The sequence below is a fragment of the Lepidochelys kempii genome, chromosome 7, assembly GCF_965140285.1.
Source record: "Lepidochelys kempii isolate rLepKem1 chromosome 7, rLepKem1.hap1, whole genome shotgun sequence".
In the NCBI taxonomy this organism is placed as follows: Eukaryota; Metazoa; Chordata; order Testudines; family Cheloniidae; genus Lepidochelys; species Lepidochelys kempii.
The window spans coordinates 75,358,838-75,379,688 of NC_136386.1; the positions used below are offsets into that span (position 1 = coordinate 75,358,838).

At 38.2% G+C, this 20,851-nt stretch overlaps 1 protein-coding gene across 7 annotated transcripts in view; it reads right to left on the reverse strand.

Annotated features, from left to right (window-relative positions):
• CCSER2 (coiled-coil serine rich protein 2) overlaps positions 1-20,851 on the reverse strand; it is a 137,592-nt gene that overhangs the window by 82,823 nt on the left and 33,918 nt on the right. Inside the window, exons 5-6 of one of the 7 annotated variants that reach the window (XM_073353361.2) lie at positions 18,722-18,775; positions 15,427-15,507 (exon numbers count right to left, since the gene is read on the reverse strand). The exons of the other annotated variants lie outside the window; for them this stretch is intronic. Of the exons in view, the coding sequence (XP_073209462.2) occupies positions 15,427-15,507; positions 18,722-18,775 (135 nt within the window). The remainder of the gene's footprint in view (positions 1-15,426; positions 15,508-18,721; positions 18,776-20,851) is intronic. 7 annotated transcript variants of the gene reach the window in all.

Genomic DNA, 20,851 nt, shown 5'->3' on the forward strand with positions numbered 1-20,851 from the left:
ATAAAACACGTCCAGGTAAACACTTGGGGAAAACGGGAAAGCAGGGGTGTTGCTAAAAGACAATGCCTTAGCTAATAACCGCTAAGATCTACTTTCTTGGCTCCAGCCAGATACAAAGCTCATTTTACCATAGCTGAACAGATCAAAAGGACTATAAAAACCAATTTAAAAGACAGTTTCTGTGGAGAAGCAGCATTGGTTTGGGAGCTGTTTGCAGCGGAACAAACTGACACCCGCTTCCGGGTCTGAAGAAGCTAACCTTCCTAGGTGTCCAGGGGGATGGTAAGCCTTTTGCTCATGTTCTATTTGGTTCTTACCCTTAAGATTAAAACAATATTTTAGTTTAAGGCAGCTGTCTGATCGCTTTATTTACCACTGGTCACTACCCAAACACAGCTGGACCTGCTGGGGAAGGCACAGTTGATCAACAATGCACTGTAGCCCAGCACCAGTTTAAGAGGGGTAGAACTGCATGATTCTGCCCCAGGAGAGCACAAGGCATGAGGCCTAACACCAGTGAGGGTGCACTTAGAGAGACTAGAGAAGAGGCCAGAGGTGCAGCTAGCCCGGTAACCATGAAACTACTCATTTTTGAGCATCAGGCCACCTATATAGGTCTAATATGGACTTAGAAACCTAAGGTTAAGCATTCATTTTTGAAAATCTTAGCTTGCATGTATTAGAACTTGGACAAGCTTTAGTGCTAAGAAATAGCAGCAATGCATTTTTTCAGCATAAGTGACCATAGTTGACAAAGAGAGATTGTCTTCAAGTAGTCAGGGACTTATGATGAATGCGGTGATTCAAAATTCAGAGTTTTAATGGAGGAGGCGGTGGCGGCCGCAGCAGTGATGGAATTTTTTTGGTTTGTTTTCAGTGAGGCTTCTAACCTTGGAATGTTGTGAAAATTTATTTGCTTTTGTTCATTATCTGCTAATGCTTTCAACATGGCATATATGTGAAGAAGAAGTTTAATAAACCCATTCTTTTTATTTATTTGAAAAGAGGAAACTTTCCCCCCTCAAATGTAAAAAACCAAAACATTCAAAGAATTTCCTTTAAGTAGCAGTATTCATCCCATGCTATATGTAACAGCTTCTAGCAGTATAGCAAGTAGCACTCAATTATTTCTAAAATGGCTTCACTTTTAAAAACCTTATTGATCAACTAGAGAAGAGAGAGGTCAGACCAAATATTTTGACTGTCTTCTTCAGACAAAAAAGCACATATCTAATTACTTTTCATATACACCTCACCAATTTTATTAAATATCCTGCAGGTTAGTCTTCAGAAAAGAAACCATTTTTGAAGAAAATTATATTCACGCTGTATGTGAGAATGCTAGATTTTTCATATAGAAAATTGCCTTATGATAGCCTCTATTTATTGAGCACAGTTGAGGATAGCCAGATAACTTTTTGGAAGTCACCACACTAACTGGGATATTTAGCTTCAGACTTGGCATCGTATTTATGGAAATTTCAGCTGTAAATCCTGATTTGCATATCCATACAGGTCTTTAACAATGCAGAGGCTTTGAGTGTCAACTAGTAAAGAAAACTATAAAACCAACACATAATCCAATAGAATTTTAAAGGTCGAGGTTGTGAGACAATGCTTTGTAGTAGCTTGTCTTCCTCTCAAACTGAAGAAAACCCTAGGCAGGGCCTTTCTTCTTTTCTAAAGATCCTGTTTTGTTGATTGCCTAATTTCTTTGTGATCTCTTACAACTAAAACTTTTCTGCTCTCATTTCTTGATATATGTGCTAATCTTTTTTCAAAATCAAGATTAATTGATCAAAATGTGAAGCAATATCACTTAAAAGAAACAATCCTGTTGCATTTGGGCATCTAAACCATTTGCTAACTTCCCTTCTTCCCTGAAGAAGGGACAATAGTATGGGGGACCAGAACATTTATCACTTCACCTCCACCAATGACAGTACCATAAGTTTAGGGAGGCAACCAAGAGTGTAGTGTAAACTGAAAAAAAAAAAATCTTCAGTGTTTGAAAATTCCTAACACTAAAAAGAACTAGAATATTTAACAATTCTTTATTGAAATGGCAGTAATCCCTCCACGGTTCAAGGTGAATGAGCTTCCACTTGAATACCCTATATTAGCACCCCTATTCACCATGGCTTGGGAAAACTCATTTGGGCTGAAAAATGCTTGATTTCTTCTGAAGCCAAAGGAAAATGTTTCTATGACATTTGAAGGCAATTCAAATTATGTTTGGATTACTGATCATTAAAAAGTTACTCTGCTTTGTTGTTGACATATGTCTAACATTTCTCTCCTGCTTGCTCTAAAAGGTAATCCTTTGATTCTTCCATAAGATGCAGTCTTTTAGAACACTTCACACCTCAATTATACTCTAAGAAAGACTGTTATTAAGAAAAGTTATTGATGATTTTTGCTGTTGGAGTTAGTGGGTTGAATATTGCTTCGAACTGTATTAATAATTTTGTACTTTTGACTTCCAGTGGAAGCAGGATTGAATACTATATGCATGAGTGGGCATATCTTCCTCTTTTGACGGGTTAAAAGAAAAGGTGTACTTGTGGCACCTTAGAGACAAACAAATTTATTTGAGCATAAGCTTTCGTGAGCTACAGCTCACTTCATCGGATGTATGATGGGTTGTAATTTCACAGGAATACAAGGATAAGGGTCCTTTTCTATAGCTTATAGCTAATGGAAATCTTCCTTTAGTGCGCAAATGGAAGATGTCCGGATTTTGGAGCTTTAGGGCATGGGTTCTAGAAGTGAATTGACACGGATGCAACAGAAAGATGACCAATATTTATGTCCAACACTTGGCTCTCTGTTGTCTCATCAGTATTTTCCTGCTATGTATACTATAAAAAAATCATGTATCGTGTAAAGTCATGAGATACCAGTAAATCAGGTCTTTAATAAGAACTACTCATATTGTATTGCTGGGATGTTTGGAAGTGTGTGATATGTACACTTCCCTGTGGACAAAAAAATAGCCAAAGATTTTCAAAAGAGCATGTTTGTTGAAAAGTCAGACATACTTTTAAAAAGTATATCAGCAACAATTATTCATGCTTATTTATGAAAATTTGACTTGCAATGAGGAGAGCAAACTTTAAGCTGTTTTTCTGTTTTAAAAAACCCCAGAAAATGTACCCTTAAATTGTAAAACAGTTTTGCATCCCCTATACTATGACAATGTTGAATGGAGACAAAATAATGTACTGTATACTAGCAAGGGAAGTTTGTGCATCCTGTGGGCTTGCAGTCAGACCACTGCGAAATTTAGAGCAGTCTGACTCAATTCTTTACTGCCTTGTCAGATGCAATTTTAAACCAGTACTTCCTCTGTAAACAGCTCAGCCTGCCAGAACTACACAAAGAGTGTGTGTCCCATGCGCCTGGCCAAGGCGCAGCAGCAAAATGAGACACGTGCATGGAATTAAGCAGCAGGTAGCAACTTTTATTAAACTTTAGCACAGGGGAGGGGCACTACCTGCCCCTCACGCACACTCTCCTATACCAAATATTTAATTGGTTCCAGCATGACAGTTACAGGGTTCCTTACAATATAACCCATAACCTGGAGTAGGCTCTCCTCAGCCTACCTTCCACCCCCGCCCCCAAGGACTCTCTGAGTCTTAACACCCTCCCTCTGCTAGGGGCACACAGGGTGCAGAAGGGTGGGGACGTTGGCCTGCAAGGGCCATACGGTCGGACCTTGGCCTGGAAATGCTGCAAGGTCTCACTCTACCCATGAGCCCAAGGTTCAGGTTCTGAGAATCGTTCAATTTTATCTTTTTACCCAAACTGGAAACTGATTGCAAGTTGTGACGAAACAACAACTCATGCCAAGTACCTCAGTTCGGAACAAAGTGCATCCCTACTTAATTCATTGGGGCTTGGCCCATGGGTGAAAAAATTCCTTCCTGTTGCCCAAAACAGGTGATCAGCTAGACCTGCAGCATTTGTCAGGCCAGATTTCCATTCCTAGTTCAGGGTGAGTAGGGTGCAGCTGCTGGAATGGAGCCAAGAGACACTACACACAGCCCCTGCTCCAGGTTAAATCCTGGAAGCTAGGGAATGCTGTCCAATCAGCACCCATTCCTCCCATCTGGCCAACGGGTGCCAGAGACTCCCAGTGGGGAGGAGCTATCTGGTGTCCCTCAGCATTTGTCTCCCTCCCTCGCTGCTGAGACTGTCCCCTTTCACTGTTGGCCCCATCAAGTTCCCCCTCCCGTTTAGGGAGATAGGTGGCATTTCACACAGAGAGCATCAAATGAAGTTTAAATACTATTTCTTTGACTATTGAGATATACGTAAGCACTTTTTCCTATGATGCAACAGACAGCTGCAAAAACATGGATGCACTACAGCATATCACCAGATTCTAAAGTAGTACATAGTGGGTATGTTATCAATAAAAAGATCAAAAATAGGCTACTTTCACATTTCAATTTGTATTTAAGCATTTCCCTTTGATTTGTCGCACACTCCCAATACTGGCACAAAGTTATTTTAGTAAACAATCGGGAGGGTCAATCTAACCTTAAAAATTGCTAAAGAAAGAATGTCTGAATTACAGTATCAACTGTAATGAAAAGATGTTCATGCTATTGAAATATTCCTAGCTGAAATTCAGCTAAAACAGGAGCTAATATCTTAGCATGAACTTAATTTTCTATACTTGTCTGCTGTTGCTCAAAATGGTTTAGAGTAGATGACAGTGGAGCATCTACAATACTCTCATACGCTGCTTATGGAGTGGAAAGAAACTTACATTCAGCAATACAGATGTGCAGAGCTTAGTCTCTGAAGCCTTTCATTAATCCTTAGCATTCTCTCTCATATTTAAGGAAAGAAAGATTGTTTAAAAAAAGACAAGATTACAAAACTGCACGTAGTATTGCAGTATTAAACTTGAGTTTGAAAGTAGAACATTACTATTTTAACACTCATTACTTTGTCTAGATTAGCCTCACATGTTGACCAGCTGCATACCACAAAAACAAAATGCAAAACAAAACAAACCATGGTTTTGAGACAGATGCATAATGTTACTGCAATACTGGATATTTGGTTCTGTGACTGAGATACCCAAAACCTTGTGGATAGCGGGGAAAGCAGTAGACGGGGTATATCTTAACTTTAGTAAAGCTTTTGATACCGTCTTACATGACCTTCTCATAAACAAACTAGGGAAATGCAACCTAGTTGGAGCTACTATAAGGTGAGTGCATAACTGGTTGGAAAATCATTCCCAGAGTAGTTATTCGTGGTTCACAGTCATGCTGGAAGGGTATAATGAGCGGGGTCCCGCAGGGATCAGTTCTGGGTCTGGTTTTGTTCAATACCTCCATCAACAATTTAGATAATGGCATAGAGAGTATACTTGTAAAGTTTGCGGACGATACCAAGCTGGGAGGGGTTGCAAGTGCTTTGGAGGATAGGATTATAATTCAAAATGATCTGGACAAACTGGAGAAATGATCTGAAGTAAACAGGATGAAATTCCATAAGGACAAATGCAAAGTACTCCATTTAGGAAGGAACAATCAGTTGCATGCATACAAAATGGGAAATGACTGCCTAGGAAGGAGTACTGACTGCAGAAAAAGATCTAGGGGTCATAGTGGACCACAAGTTAAATAAATCAACAATTAACACTATTGCAAAAAAAGTGATCATCATTCTGGGATGTATCGTCAGGACTGTTGTAAGCAAGACACGAGAAGTAATTCTTCCGCTCTACTCAGTGTTGGTTAGGCCTCAACTGGAGTATTGTGTGCAGTTCTGAGCACCACATTTCAGGAAAGATGTGGACAAACTGGAGAAAGTCGAGAGAAGAGCAACAAAAATGATTAAAGGTTTAGAAAACATGACCTATGAAGGAGGATTGAAATAATTGTGTTTGTTTAGTCTGGAAAAGAAAAAAGACAGCGGGGACATAACAGTTTTCAAGTACATAAAAGGTTCTTACAAGGAGGAGGGAGAAGAATTGTTCTTCTTAACTTCTGAGGATAGGACAAGAAGCAATGGGCTTAAATTGAAGCAACGGAGGTTTAGGTTGGGTCAGGGTGGATAAGCACTGGAATAAATTGCCTAGGGAGGTTGTGGAATCTCCAACATTTTTAAGAGCAGGTTAGACAATCTTCAAACACCTGTCGGGGATGGTCTAGATAATACTTAGTGCTGCCATGAGTGCAGGGAACTGAACTAGATGACCTCTAGAGGTCCCTTCCAGTTCTATGAAACACCTATGAATATTACTTTGACCACTACGGTTTACCACTTAATATATCCTATTAATATTATACCCTGTTGTGATATGTCAATACGCTTCTCCTAGAATGCAGATTGATTTGTTGAGGAATTCCGCTGCGTTAAAATGCAAGAAAGCTTCAAAAGTAGATTCAGATTACTATCTCTACCCTCAGTCCTTCCTTGCAATTGTTGCAGTTTTGAATCATATCTTTTTTTTAAAAAATCTCCCTTTTGCTGTGAAACATCCATATAAATAAAGAGAGAAAATGAACATAAACAGGGGAAGTGTGAAACTTTCTATATATAAAGTGCTGCTAAATGAACAAAATAAAATGAAAATTATAAGGATCTTTTCCCCTAACATTATGCTGAAGTTTAAAGTATTATCTGAAACACAAGTAAAATATTTTCAGATACAAGAGTGATTGTGAAATTGGCGTTAATACAGTTTAGAACCACTAAGCCACTGCATCTAGGCAATTTAACTAGGATATAGAGAGCCTTCATTTTCTGAATAATCTTCACTGCCAAACATGATGCGGTAATAAATATAAAGATAAACAAGCAAGTTTATTTATATTTCAAATTTCCAAGTTGCTTGCTTAAAGATTTAGCACAGCAGTAATTACAGATATACTTTGCTGAATTACAGTAAGTTATTCTACTTAGTATTATTTTTATCTCATAATGCAAACAAATTAAGATGTCAGGATATAAGAATGTGTTATTTTTGGCTTTGCATTCAGCTGTTCTTACAACAACATATCATATTCTTTGTGATGACTATTTATTGTTATAGGTGATGCTGGTAATGACACAGAGAAGCCACCTAACATTTTCCATACTAAGACTCAGGTTTTAAGTTGCTTACATCTTTAGCATAGTTCACCAATTCAGACTAAAAAAAATTATGCTAGATGTCTGTCTCAAGATTAATTTGGGGGGGAATTTTTCAGCAAAAATGGTTCAGCCATTTGCAAGAAAGCTGTGAAAAAATAAGTTGTCTGTCTTAGAAAGTTCCTACAAGATTTATGCCAAGAATCTTTAGTACCTATATCAGTTCCTCCACCTCATGACTGAGAAATCCGGAAATAAAATTAGAATCGATCCTGGAAATGCTTACTTGGCAATCAAAGGCTTCTTTTTCAACAGTCTCAGTCAAAGTCCCTATTAAACTCTAAAGCAACTATCATTTTATTTGGACTTTGCAAGCCTTAATAGCTTGGCTGTCCCTCTAGTCTCATTCTCATACAGAGACCACTGAAGTATAGTTTAGAGATTGCAGAACAGATGGGTATTTTTGTTGCTGTGGCTATTCCTAGAAACAGAGTTGAGAGTCAAAGAGTAGTTAAAGACAGACAAGCTTTTATAACACCTTTGCATAAACTACTCATTTGCAACAAACTCAAAAGTTTGTTCAATAGGTATAAAAACATTCTGAATCCACTTTGAGAAGATTCCAAAAACAAAAGTAAATTGAGTGTAGGACTGCTCACAGCCATTAGTTTTACAGCTTGCTCACAGTAAAACAATTCTAACCCAGAAATCTCTAGTCCAGGGGGTCTCAACAAATTTTTGGTGGCCTCACAGTGAGGCCACCAACTCTTGCTGGTGGCTGCGCTGACAATTTTTCCTAAAGTACTTAATTATAGGAAAACAAAAATATGCATATATACACGTCAAAATCATTGTATCCTATTTATATAAGGTTATTTTCAGGCTCAGCAATAAAAATAATGTACAGTGGTCTGTACAGTGGACCTAAACAGAATAGAAACACAAATAAGGTGCTTTGCATGTTCTTGTCTTTTTGTTGTTTCTTTTGCTTTTTTGGTTGCTTTTTTTTTAAAAAAACCTTGCTAGATAGTAAGTCTGCTGCAATGAAAAGTGATATTTGTATGTTTGTTAATATCACGTTTCATAGACTTACTCAGTCCCAGCAAGCCCTGGGAGAAATTCAGCCCTGGATGGGGAGATGGATAGGGAGGCCACAAGGCCCAGGGATGATGGCATGCACGGTGAGCCTGGAACCGTATGTACGTAGCCCGAATCCCGCCGCCCCCTCCCCCCACCCCCGGGAAAGTGAGGAATTCGCCAGCTGCCTGCACATCCAGCTTGTGTCTCTCCAGAAGGGGGCCAGGCTCAATCCCCACTGGTGGCCCTGGAAGAGGGGCCATTGCTTCCCCGCTCCCAGTTCACAGCCCAGGAGGCTGTAGCCACAAGAAAAGCCCCTGGTGGCCGCATGCAGCCACAATGGCCGTATTTGAGAAACGCTGCTCCAACAGCACCCATTTTGTCTAAGGGAAAGTGAGCTAAAATTGTATCCAAGTCCTATTCGATATTGAACCTTTAACTTCAAACAAAACGGTGAAATTATTCTGATATAGCTCTTTAGATCATCACTGTGGCAGAATGAACACATATTATTTAGCAGTTTAAGATAAAAACAAGTTTAAAAAAAAGTAATGAAAAATATTTTTCTCCTAACATTATTATGCATGTCTTCAAAGTACAGCCTCTGAAAGTGCTGACAATCCAGAAAGGCAATCGTCCAGAAATTGTTGAACGTCCACTTTCAAAGAATTTTAGTTTTTAACAGATCACAAAAATGACAAATGATTGGCCAGTCATTACCTGTATTCCTTTTTCTGATTATTGAAGAAATCAGTATTTAAATAAAAGCTTTGCCTCTGGTTTAACATAGCAATGAAGTCATAATCCTATGTTTATCAGGCTGTTGCTATGGAAATATATACATCAAATTCAGCACAATGACTTCATATCACATCATCAAATAGGAAGAAAAGAGTAATTGCAAAGCAAGCCATTGATTTAGGGGATTAGTAATAGGAGAGGAAACAATCTCCAGTTCCATGGCTCAGCCAGCCAAGGAGAGTAATTGTCTGTTTGATGATCTATGTGAGTTGGTAGTTTCAATCCAGTTCCTCGTGGAGTCATCCACATCACAGACTACCACAACTGCAGAGACAGTCTTGTTGGCAGTTTCAGAAAAGAGATGAATTACGGAGTGGACATGACACTTGGACCTCCCCCTCACTCCTAGAGGAGGATCCTCCAAATGAGGGCAGATCATTGAGTGAGAAGACAGCGGTGCATTTGCAGTACCGTTGTCTGTGCTGTCTGTGATTCCAGGACCTTATTCTCCAGAGCTGTCTTTCCAACATTTTTCCAGGACAAATAGGCCAGCACTTTTTGTGAGCAACACATACTTAAGTTAATCATGAATATTTTGATAATTGGCTAACACAACAAGGAAAGCTATGACAAAGTGAAAGGTAAGACAAAGGTAATCAACTACGTTTGGAAGTTATTCAGTAGGCAAGTGCTCCTTCCTTCTTGTTACTTTCAAAGTTAAGTAGAATTCCATAACAAAATATCTAGGGGCAGTTTAGCAAACCAGTGGAAATGCAATGCACTGCTGCTACTCAGGGGATTGGAGTTCCAGACTATTGAAGTCTGAAATACCCAGGCCAGATGGATAGAGCCCTGAACACACCATACTCAGCTCCTAGTATTTCATGGGTGAAGGTGGCAGCAGAGAAGACAGGACAGAGAGTGGGAAGGTTGTAAGAAAACTGAAAAGGAGTGGCATTGATTAATTCTCTAGAGAACAAGATAAAAAATGGAACGGGTTTCAATATTAAGTGTCAATATATTAAAAATCTGTAAACAGCAACTTGGGGAAAAATACATCCACTATCTCTATGGTATATGTACAGAGTCCCCTCTAAAGCAGGAATTTAGCCCACATAGGTTTTTCTGTCTACAGAGAAGGATCAAAGGTAGAACAGTGAAAGGCTTATGTGCATATGACCAAGGCCCCAATCCTGCAGACATGGAGACCTGGGCACATGTAGAGTTCTACTGACTTCAAGGAGACCCAGTACAGGTGCAGGACTGGGGTCCCAAGACAATATTTGAGTACACTCTAACCTATAGTGTGTGAATCATCATAAATAAAATCATCACAAAAAACAAACAGATATATATTGTTGCCATTAACAAGACTGTAAAAAGGAGTTTTAACTGTATGCTTAAGGTTAAAAATCAAGAGCTTCAAGAACACTTATGACTTCAGATCTCAAACGTGTTTGGAAAGTTCCATTTGTAAAACTGCTGGTGGAAAAAGAGAAACCAGGATTTTTCCTACAGTTAAGTGAACAAGTAAATTCTCCCCTTCCATGTTAGGTCAAAATAGCAGACTTCACATGCATGCTTTGTTATATTCACAGCAGCCTTTCACCAAATAAGTGTTGCACTTCATGGTCCTAGCCAACTTGGGCTGAAACTTTTCCTCAGTCTACTCTTCTGCCAAGGGAGACTGTTTCTTGGCCTAAGACTTGTCTATTACTGATGGGCAAGAGAATGCCTCACTGCCCACTTTAGCAATGGCAGAGAAATTTTCTTTAGGTTGGAAACGGTATGTGTTATTTCTTCAGTAGCTCATAGGATTTCATGATGGATTAAGTTTATTTTTCTTGCATTAAATTTTTTCTTTGGTGATGCCTTTTTTGGACAATAACTCTTCCACAGTTTGGGTGATTTGTTGTTTTGTAAGGCTGTTTGCTCTAAAGTGAAATATGCAGGAATTATTAGCCTGCTTGACAGGAACACTAAAAGTTTTTCTAAGAGAGCTCATTTCTCATTTGCTTTTGGCTGAAGGAGCACTTTAAAGCTTTACTCTGATTTCATTGTCACTAAATACAAAACTATATTTGAATATTTTCTCCACTGAAGCAACTGGCAGGGCAGTGTTAGTGTCAATAATACTCAGCCAATATGGCAGCGATGCAATCAAAACATACAAGAATACATAAAGTAATACTCTTTCTTGCATTTTTTTCATATTTATCATCATATTGCTTTGCTATCTTTTATATGATAGCTGCAGAAGCAACCAGCATGTTTTATATTTGCAATTCTGTGATTAGCAGAAGCATTTTTGTGATTCTGAACGTATGACAAGAACACCAGAATTTTGGATCAGCATGCTTTGGTGTGGAGTTTTTTTTTTAATACGTCCAAAATATACCTAACCAATACATTTTGTGGCATACTTTCAAAGTTATTCACTTTCTTTGGCAGTCTCCACTGCTTTATTTCATATTCTGCTGGATGAAGGCAGAGATCAATTCTAGGGGATTAGTATACATTTTTTTTTGTGTGTTTGGGAGAGGAGGCAGAAAAAAATACTTATGTTCGTACAGATCTGTACATTTTAGTACATAACCACAGTTTGAGAAAGGAAAATATTATCATAGATATATTTAATATAACAAAATTATGTAGACTCCATTTCTAGTCTAAAATCCATACTCAGAATTTATATCTTTGCGACGTAATTCTAACATGTTTTGAAGGTGGCCTATATCATTATGAAATATTAACTAATTTCACATAAAGTTGTATATATAAAACTGGAGAGGAGACTAGGGCTAACATGTCCCTTCAGCTGTGCTAGGCACTGAAAACAAGGAGCTTCAATGCAATACATAGTTTGAGAAAGCCCATGTCAGGACCTCGAGGGGAAGAGGTGGATGAAGTGGTAGGTGAGGAAAATATTATATAGATGTGAAGAGTGCAATGTGAGAATCTGAGGCCAGAGAGAAAATGATTGGTTCTCTAAGGGAAAGCTGATCAGAAAAATGAATTGGTGTTATAGCTCTTGAGATAGAAAGGAAGAGTCAAATTTTGAAGATACAGAAGAAACACTTGCAGGATTTGACAACAGACTGGACGTAGCCAGCAGGAAAGGGAGGAGAATCTAATACAACCCAAGGAAGGTAAACCTGAAGAATGGTAGAATTCTTGACATGGATACCAACGAAACCGGAGGAAGAAAATCACTTTTTTTCACCATTTCATAATAGAGTTTGAATGAGTAACTGGCCATCCAGAAAGAAAAGAAAGTGACAGATATTCCCTCCTGCAAGACTGAAAAGAGAAAGAGAAGTCACTGTAGAAACAGTACTGTAAATAAAGCAACAAGTACTGTTGAAGTCACCCAGCATCAGGGAAGATAGTATCAAGGAAAAAGAGGAAGGAACAAAAGATGGAGCCCTAAGGGACACTAATAAAGTGCTGAAGAAAGGAACAGAGTTAATACAGTATACCACAAGTCACACTGGATATAATTAAACTACACATCACTAGTATTTCCTATGAGGAGACAGTTGCCATGGCAACAAATGCAAGTAGGCTTTCATGTTCAATACCAGACAGACATTTTATTTTTAATGATCAGAAGCAACAGTCTCTTAAAATCTCTATTATTCTGGAAAACATTTTAAAAAGCCATCGTGTTCTTCCTGGGTGTATGGTATGCAGGCAGAAAATTATGATTTTATTAGGTTAAGCTACAGTATTACTTTTGTAACACAGGTAGTCAGCTATGCTTAGTGGTTTGTATAGAATAGTTTACTGTTATGTATTTTGACATATGGTAACAACAACAGCAAAAAAATTAGAAACAGCACTAGGGAAAAATATCAGAAAAATCAGCAGCAATCCTGTTGAGTCAAGCCTTCACCAATTTTTAGGTTACAGCTGCCTTTGCTAATGTGCAATTCAAGTTCACTCTTATAGCAATAGAAAGTGTTCTTTTACTGCCATCTAGCCTCCATTAATGAATTTACAAAATAGCTGCATAAAAAACTGACCATCACCATAGGGAATTCAAGTAAAATTTTAAACACTTCTTTGTGAAGTACACAAGTCTCACTGTTAACCTGTTGACATTTTTAGTAGTTTAATGTAGAACTTAATTAGAATGACAGCCTCTAGCAGAATGGCATCCCGGTACACAATTAGGACTCCCAGACACCATGGTAATACAAATGTTACGCCTAAATAAATCTGTGGAAAATAAAAATTCTGATCAATGTTATAAGACTTTTTTTCCAAAGGAAAAGTAAGTTTTTTACTCCAGAGGAAAACCAGCACTATGTTTGCATTTTAGCTACAAATAATGCAATATTTTAAATTAACAAGTAATAAATAAGCAATTTTCTTTGATACTGTTAACCAGAGAGAGCACCCTCAATATGGATGATCAACTCTCTTCTACTGTCTACCAGATTGGCAGCTGGATGAGAATTGGCTACCTAATGTTCAACCTGGAGGGAAACAGCAGCACACTGAGGTAAAAACCTGGATAAACTGGCAGAACTTTTATCATCTGCCTAAGTTAAGCAGTTTGCCCACATTGTGTTACACAAATTAACCACTCTAGGTAGCAGCAGAAGCTATGGCTTTCTCCTAAAATACAGTTGGCAGGAGGCTGTAATCTTTTCTTCTGGAGATGGACCTTGCCAGATTTTGAAAGACACTTAATAGATGAAGTACTGAAAATAAACTCTGGTAATTACAGCGCTCACCTACACTATAACCATCACTAAATCAGTGAACAAATAGTTAGAAGTTGAGGATAGAACTGAACCGTGTCCACAAAACCAAGCAAAAAACCCTGTGGAGATTACTGGTAGTTACAAAGGCACTGGTTAGGTCCTGTTCACGCTACAAATGTTTACCATATTGAAACACATCCCTGTGACTCAGTTAATCTAAAATAATGTTAACAAGTCTATTTGCATTCAGCTTCCTCAATGCAATATTGTGCCCATTTCTTACACAAACTGTCTTGCAGTTTTAATCTGCTCAATACACTTTTTCCAAATAAAACCAAGTAAATCGATATCTCTTGCATTGAAAATTTTAAATAATATGATTTAGTCCAAGCTTACGCTGCAAAAGTTTCTACCACTTTAGAAAATTTCCTATCTTTATATTCTTTAAGGGGTGGTGATATAATTACTTGCAGAGTCAAATATACTCAGTCACTATGTTTATCTTAAGGATAAAATGAGAGCTGCGGTTATCTTTATATACTGTTACTGAATTTGAAATGCAAAGAACACCCAAAGGAAAATGTTGCTCCCTTTTGAGAGTTATGTACAATAAAGGCACTGAATAAATGATGTGGTGATATTCTTATAGAGCTTTGGCCACATTGGTTGATTCCCTGTCACCGAGGGAGAAAACCTGGCTCTATTGAAGTCAATGGGAGTTTTGCCATTGACTTCAATAGGGCTAGGATTTCACTCAGAGTGTTCACAAAAACCTAATCAAATTAAAATGCATTCCATTTTTAGAGCTGAGGGTACAGAGGAAAACAAAATGGAGGCTAAATCTTTGTCAGTCATCAAGAGCACACAAATGAGTATTACAAAAGGTAAAGATTTATAAAACACTGTTCGGAAGAACAAAGTACACTTGTGACTTTCTAGTGTTTTGTAACTATTTTACATTATGCCGTAATTTTGTGAACCTGTCAACACCCATATAGCTGAAAGGAACACTGACGATCTGAAGGTTTTTTTAAACTGACTGATTTATATTCAGTTTTCTGATATAAGAACTTAATTGTAAATCCGGATATATTTTACATATTTCAAATAGGATTTAACAGATTTTCTTGCTCCCTAGTTGATGTTTGGAAGGGCCTTTTGTACAAGCCAGAGAGCAACAACCAAACATACTAACACCCACCTCCCCACCCTTTTGTCTGTACACTCCTTCCTGTTCTCTTCAGTTTCAATTTACCTGCTACCTTTACTAGTACATATCCTATGCAGGGTCTGAGAAAGGTCATGTATCATCTGTAAAAATATTAAAATCATCAATACAGATGACTGTGTACAAAATTAAAGATTTTTTTAAAAAAAAATCTTATAGAAATTTTAGGGGCCACTTGTAACAGTACAAAAAAAATTTCAAACAGAAAATTTTAATTTTAGAAGTTCATGCTGCAAACCTCACTTACAACCCTTTGAAATAAAAGGAAATACTAATTAATGTTTGTGCTAGTTTGAGACCTCACTTGACACCACCACTTCAGCTATTTTCTCCCCTACTGTGTGAATTTAAGAAGTTACTAATGGAAGGAAGACTGAAACTGATTAAGCAGAGTTGCCAAGTTAGTCTTTTTCACATCAACTTGAATAGTAAAGATTTACTCTGTCAGTTCTAATTCAAGCTACTGTATCAGATGCATAAGCTTTCCCACCCCAAAGGAAAAAAGGTTATTTGCCAAAATAACTTGTTCATCGAACGTCATGGAACACAACTACAAGAGTCTTGTACCTGGTCATGTAGCCATATCACCTCTTGATGCAGTATTTGATAGTTAAGGATGTGCAAGACTTGTGTGATATATATGTTGTTCTGAAAGATATAAATACCACCTCATATAATCATCCTTCAGTTTCTTGCATGTCAGGTTACAATCACCACTCAGAACAGTGACAGAGGGGTGGCTGGGCCAAATTTATGTCCTCCTGCCCCACCTTGTTCAATTCACATCCTATTTCAAAAGTATATGGAATCACATCACATCATCCCCTTCCATAAAGCAAGGAAATAATTTGGACCTCATATACCTTTCCCAGGAGATGGCACAGACTCCCAATTATTTCCTTGCTTCAGGGAAGGGGATCAAGCAGATGTGTTTCTAAATGCTTCTGAAATGGGATGAGAATTGAACACGGTTGGGCAGGAGGACACGGTACAGTATCTGGCTCCATCTCTCAGATTAGGGTTTTGCTGGTGCAATCTCTCCATATTGAGCTGATATTGATATACCTTCTCCCTTTTCTCTGGCTGTTTGTCCCTCTCTCTTTAGAAGCTATAGGACTGATGTGTAGGGGAAGTTCTCATGAGCCCCATCTTACCCCAGTCACCCAAAAATCTTTGGGTATGAACTTGATACCTGGTCCTCCCACTTCCCATCCGGTTTCGAGGGCATGCACTTGGACGTCTTTGCTAAACACTTTCCTTTTATTATTTCAGCATAATTTATATATATAGAAGGCAGACATATTTTAACTAACAGGTCCTTGAAAGGTAAACTTCTCACCTTAGGCAATGCATATGTTCCAAATCAAGGGCAAGCTTCTTTTTAAAAAAAAATTTGGGGGGGTGGGGGATTTAGGAAACTTGAAAATGGGTCATTATTCTCCAGGGGGATTTTAATAAAGTGCTTAATCCCACTTTCCATTGCTCAAATGTTCAGAGAGAACATTTGGAAAGAGCAAGTGCAAATCTGTTGCATCACTTAGAAAATGAGGAACCAGTGGATGTCTGGTGGGAAATGAATCCAGATGTCAGGGACTATACGTATTATTCTGCTACTCACGGATCTTATCCCAAGATTAATACGATTTTTGTTTCTAGGACTTTGGCTAATTGGGTCAAAAAAAGCTAGTCTGGGATTTATGCCCCTACATATATTAGATTACGAGACTGGGATTCAGTAGAAAAACAAAGGGTCTGGCATTTGAATAGTGTTTGTGTGTATGACTTTCTCAGAATTTAAGAGCCAGAAGAAGCTTTTTCAGAAATATACAGAACACCACGATAGCGAAGGGATCAATAAGTGTTCTCAGAGATGCTGGAAAGGTGGTGATGAGGGGGATCCTTACAAATAAAATATCACACCCAAAAAAGATAAGAGCTTTTGAAGAAGAGCATTTGGTTAAAATCTTTGTTTTGGAAGGTAGACAAATCTACTGGAGAGTTAAGGAAATAACTGAAATAAGACGGAAGATTTCTCAGGCTGTTTGCAACACATTAAACACTTAAATGTTTTCATAATAAATTTTTTTTCATAAAAGAAATTATTATGAAAAGGGCAATAAAGCTGTTAGGCTTTTAGCCAAAGAGGTAAGAGAAACAAGATAAATCAACCATCCTTCTGATTAGAAACAAAAAAGGAAGATTTAGTAATTGGCATCAAACAGATCTTAAACATTTGCTAACTTTTTCCATACAATTCAGGACTGTAAATTCTGAACTATATAGGGTAGCCTCAGTAAAGTTGAGTGTCCTCCAAGTTATTTTTGTTTCAGTGCATTCCTATTAGTGTCCTTGACATGACATCAGAAAGATGGCATGATCCACTATTAAAATTCATATGGAATATAAAAGACAAAGGGGTTGTTTAAAAGCTCTTTATAAGCCTACAGAGTGAGTGGACTGGCTTTCCCTAATTTGGCTTATTATGTGTCACAATTAAAAGATGTAATATACTGGGTTAACAGAACATCCAAATACTGGGTAAAACTCAAACAAGACTGGAGCCACCAAATATAGGTACTCATAGTAATTGTTGGGCGAAAAAGAAACTTATGACACCAAAAATAAAATCATCCATTCATCCACACCACATTAGCAGCTTTGGACAAATTTTCTGAATTCCTGTTAGCAAGGCCCTCTCCCTTAGCTATTTCCATTAATAATCAGGTCTGTATCCCTAAGCAATATCAAAATGACAATCTGTTGAGGGTAAGAGCTGAGATGACAATTTGGGCAGTTATTCCTGGGTCCTGATCTGAAGTCATACCAAACAATTGGTAATAATCTATATAATATAAAGATCCCATATTTTCAGTATTTACAAGTCAAACTTTTATTGCGAAATCTGGGAATGAGGTGGCTCTATTTAGACCTTTAACCACATTTGAGGAGTTGACCCAAGAGCAAGCTGAAACAAGAGGTTTAATTTTTAAGATATATACCATTTTGACTGAAAAAGATGTTAATTAGAAGACATCCAAATGAAAAGATGGGAGAGGGATTTGGACAAAAGTTGATCAGATGAATGGGTTTCTATGTCGGAGAGAGAGTATTTAATTTAACTGTTAATATTTTTATAAATTACTGTATTGATGGCATTTGACTCCAGTTCAGTTCCAACATATTTTTTGCTACTACGGAGGAACTCTGTTGGAGAGGTGTGGGGAAAGTGGAACAACTTACACCTGTGGTGGACATGTCCAGGAATTAGTTTCTGGAGGAAATTAAAGAATTTCATTTCATGACAAAATACTGGCTTCCTAGAAATCCCTTAACCTGTCTACTGAATGTTCTGGTAAAGAATCTACATTTCAAACAGAAAAAATTCAGTTATTTTTTATTGTTAGCACCAGTGTTCCCTCTAATTTTTCACACACATGTGCGGAATGAATTTTGATATGTCCACCAATATGGAAGTGGTGTGTGACACATCACCTCCATATTGGTGCACATAAAATTCATGTGGCAGGGGTGGGGCCGAGGGATTCGGAGTGTGGGAGAGAGCTCAGGGTTGGGGCAGAGGGTTGGGGTACAGGGGTGTGAGGGCTCCAGCTGGGGGTATGGGCCCTGGGATGAGGAGCTCAGGGCTGGGGCAGAGAGTCGGGGTGCGGGCTCTGGGGTGGGGCTGGGGATGAGGGGCTCAGGGCTGGGTCAGTGGGTTGGGTGAAGGCGGTGAGAGCTCCGGCTGGGGGTGCAGGAGGGTGCTCAGGGGCTATGGTGGGGAGAGAGGACCCCCCAGCTCTCTCCCCCCATAGCAGCACCTGGGCTTTGAAGGGACTCTGAAGACGGATTGTGCTGTACATACTTGGACTTCTGTAGGGCTTTTGACTTGGTATTGCATGATGTCTTGATTAAAAAACTGGAATGAAAAAACAAGGCACAAGTTAAATGAACTTAAACTGGCTAACTGATACATCTAAAAATATAATTAAAAAGGGGAAATAGTCAAGTGGATGAGTTTCTAGTAGGGTCCCCCAGGGATTGTTTTTTGGCCCTATGCTTTTTTAACATGGATAGCACTGACTTTGCAAAAACAAAATTAACAAAGTCTGGGGGAATGGTAAATAATGGACAAGTCATCAATACAGAGCAATATAGATTTTTTGGTAAGCTGTTTGCCTGCATCCAATATGTATTTCAATATGGCCAAATGTAAGGTCATACATTTAGGAACAAAGAATGTAAGTCACACAGGTAGGATGGAGAACTGTATCCTGGGAAGCAGGGACTATGAATAAGATTTGGGGATGAGCAAGAATGGGACTGCAGAAGGGGTGATGGTGGACAATCAGCAGATGGTGAACATGAGGTCCCAGTGCAATGCTGTGGCCAGAATGACTAATGCAATCTTTAGACATATAAACAGGGAATCTCAAGTAGGAAGGTTACAATGCCTCTATTTCGCATGGATTTAACTGCTATCAGAATTGTGTCCACACGTCAAGAAGGATGTGGGTATATTTGAGAAGGTTCAGAGTTGAGCCACAAACAGTAGATAAAAATTAATGATTTAAAAAAAATTGGATTTTTACTTAAATCAGATTTTTTTGATAAAAATGCTTTTTGAGGAAAAAACCTATCTAAAGAGAGTTTTAATTAAGATACATTATAGTTCAAAATATCTCATCATGGAATAGGGATTATAAATTTTAATTCTATAGTATGAGACAACATATTCATGTTATGTTTAAGAAAAGTTTTGTAAATGAGTTCCAACAGTTCATGGATTAGGGACCCAATCTTATCGAGTTCCAGGGGCTTCCATATAGATTGTTTAGGTTAATCTTTCTATCTATCCAATGGGACTCAGTGCTCGGTCTAGAAGATACCATCAGAGATACTTAGTTTTGCAGTTCTCAAACTGTGGATTTGTGTCTCCAGAGGTAACATGCTCATTAACATCAAAAATGTTTTTAAATATATAATATAGAGAGAGGTGAGAAATAACAAACCTCAACCCAATTGTCCCTCTGCAAATTTGTGTACATAAAGTCAATCCCTTATCTCTCTCTAGAAGTGCAAAGCTTCAAAAAGTTCCATGAATAGGAGATTGTTGGGGGCAGAATAGATCTGGACAAGAAGTCTGGAGGATAAATGTGAGAAGGGAGGGATAGGCAGTAGAAACAAAAAAGTGAAACTGTCTGAGCAGAATATCCCAGAAGTCTTGAGGTCTTTCTGAGTGAAGCCTTCATTGATTTGAGATCTACCATACCATTCTCTCACTAGAAGGGAAACCTATAATGGCAGCAGGCCGTAAGAGAGACCCAGTTTGGGAATATTTTAATTAAGTTTCTCTACCTCTGGGTAAGACAGGCATGTGTGCAAAATACAAACAGTGCAACAAAGAAATGCAAGGCCTGGGTGCCCTAATGAAACAACATCATGAGAAGTGTTCCTTCTCAGGAGGAAGCTGCACTGAAGATGATGAAAGGAACATGTCTGAACATGCAGGATCTTCAGGTTGGTAAACTTATTTCATACCTCTTTCTTAAGGACTGCCTGTCTTCCTTCTGGACTATTCTTGAATTCTCATGTTTGAGCAAAAAATATAGTTGTTATTATATGGTACTATCATTTTAGATGTAGTTGTGATTAAAAAAAGTAGCTGAAATAGGCAGATCTTCCTTTACAATTTCACCTTTAAAGTAGTACTGAGTGTCAGTGAATGCAATGAGTAATACTAAATGAGCAGTATGGTAATAATAATTAAATAACGGCATTGACTTATTTTGTTTAGGAGAATCCATCCTCAATATACAGGATTCTGAAGACTATAGAAAATGATGGTGATCTTGAAGGTGGATAGTTTCAGAATTTGTCACATCATGTATGTCACATAGCCACAGTATATCACCTGTAGCAAAAAGAAAAATAAAATCTCCATCCTCCAGAAACAACCACAGATAAGTTTGTGATAAGAACCAGCAGGTTACAA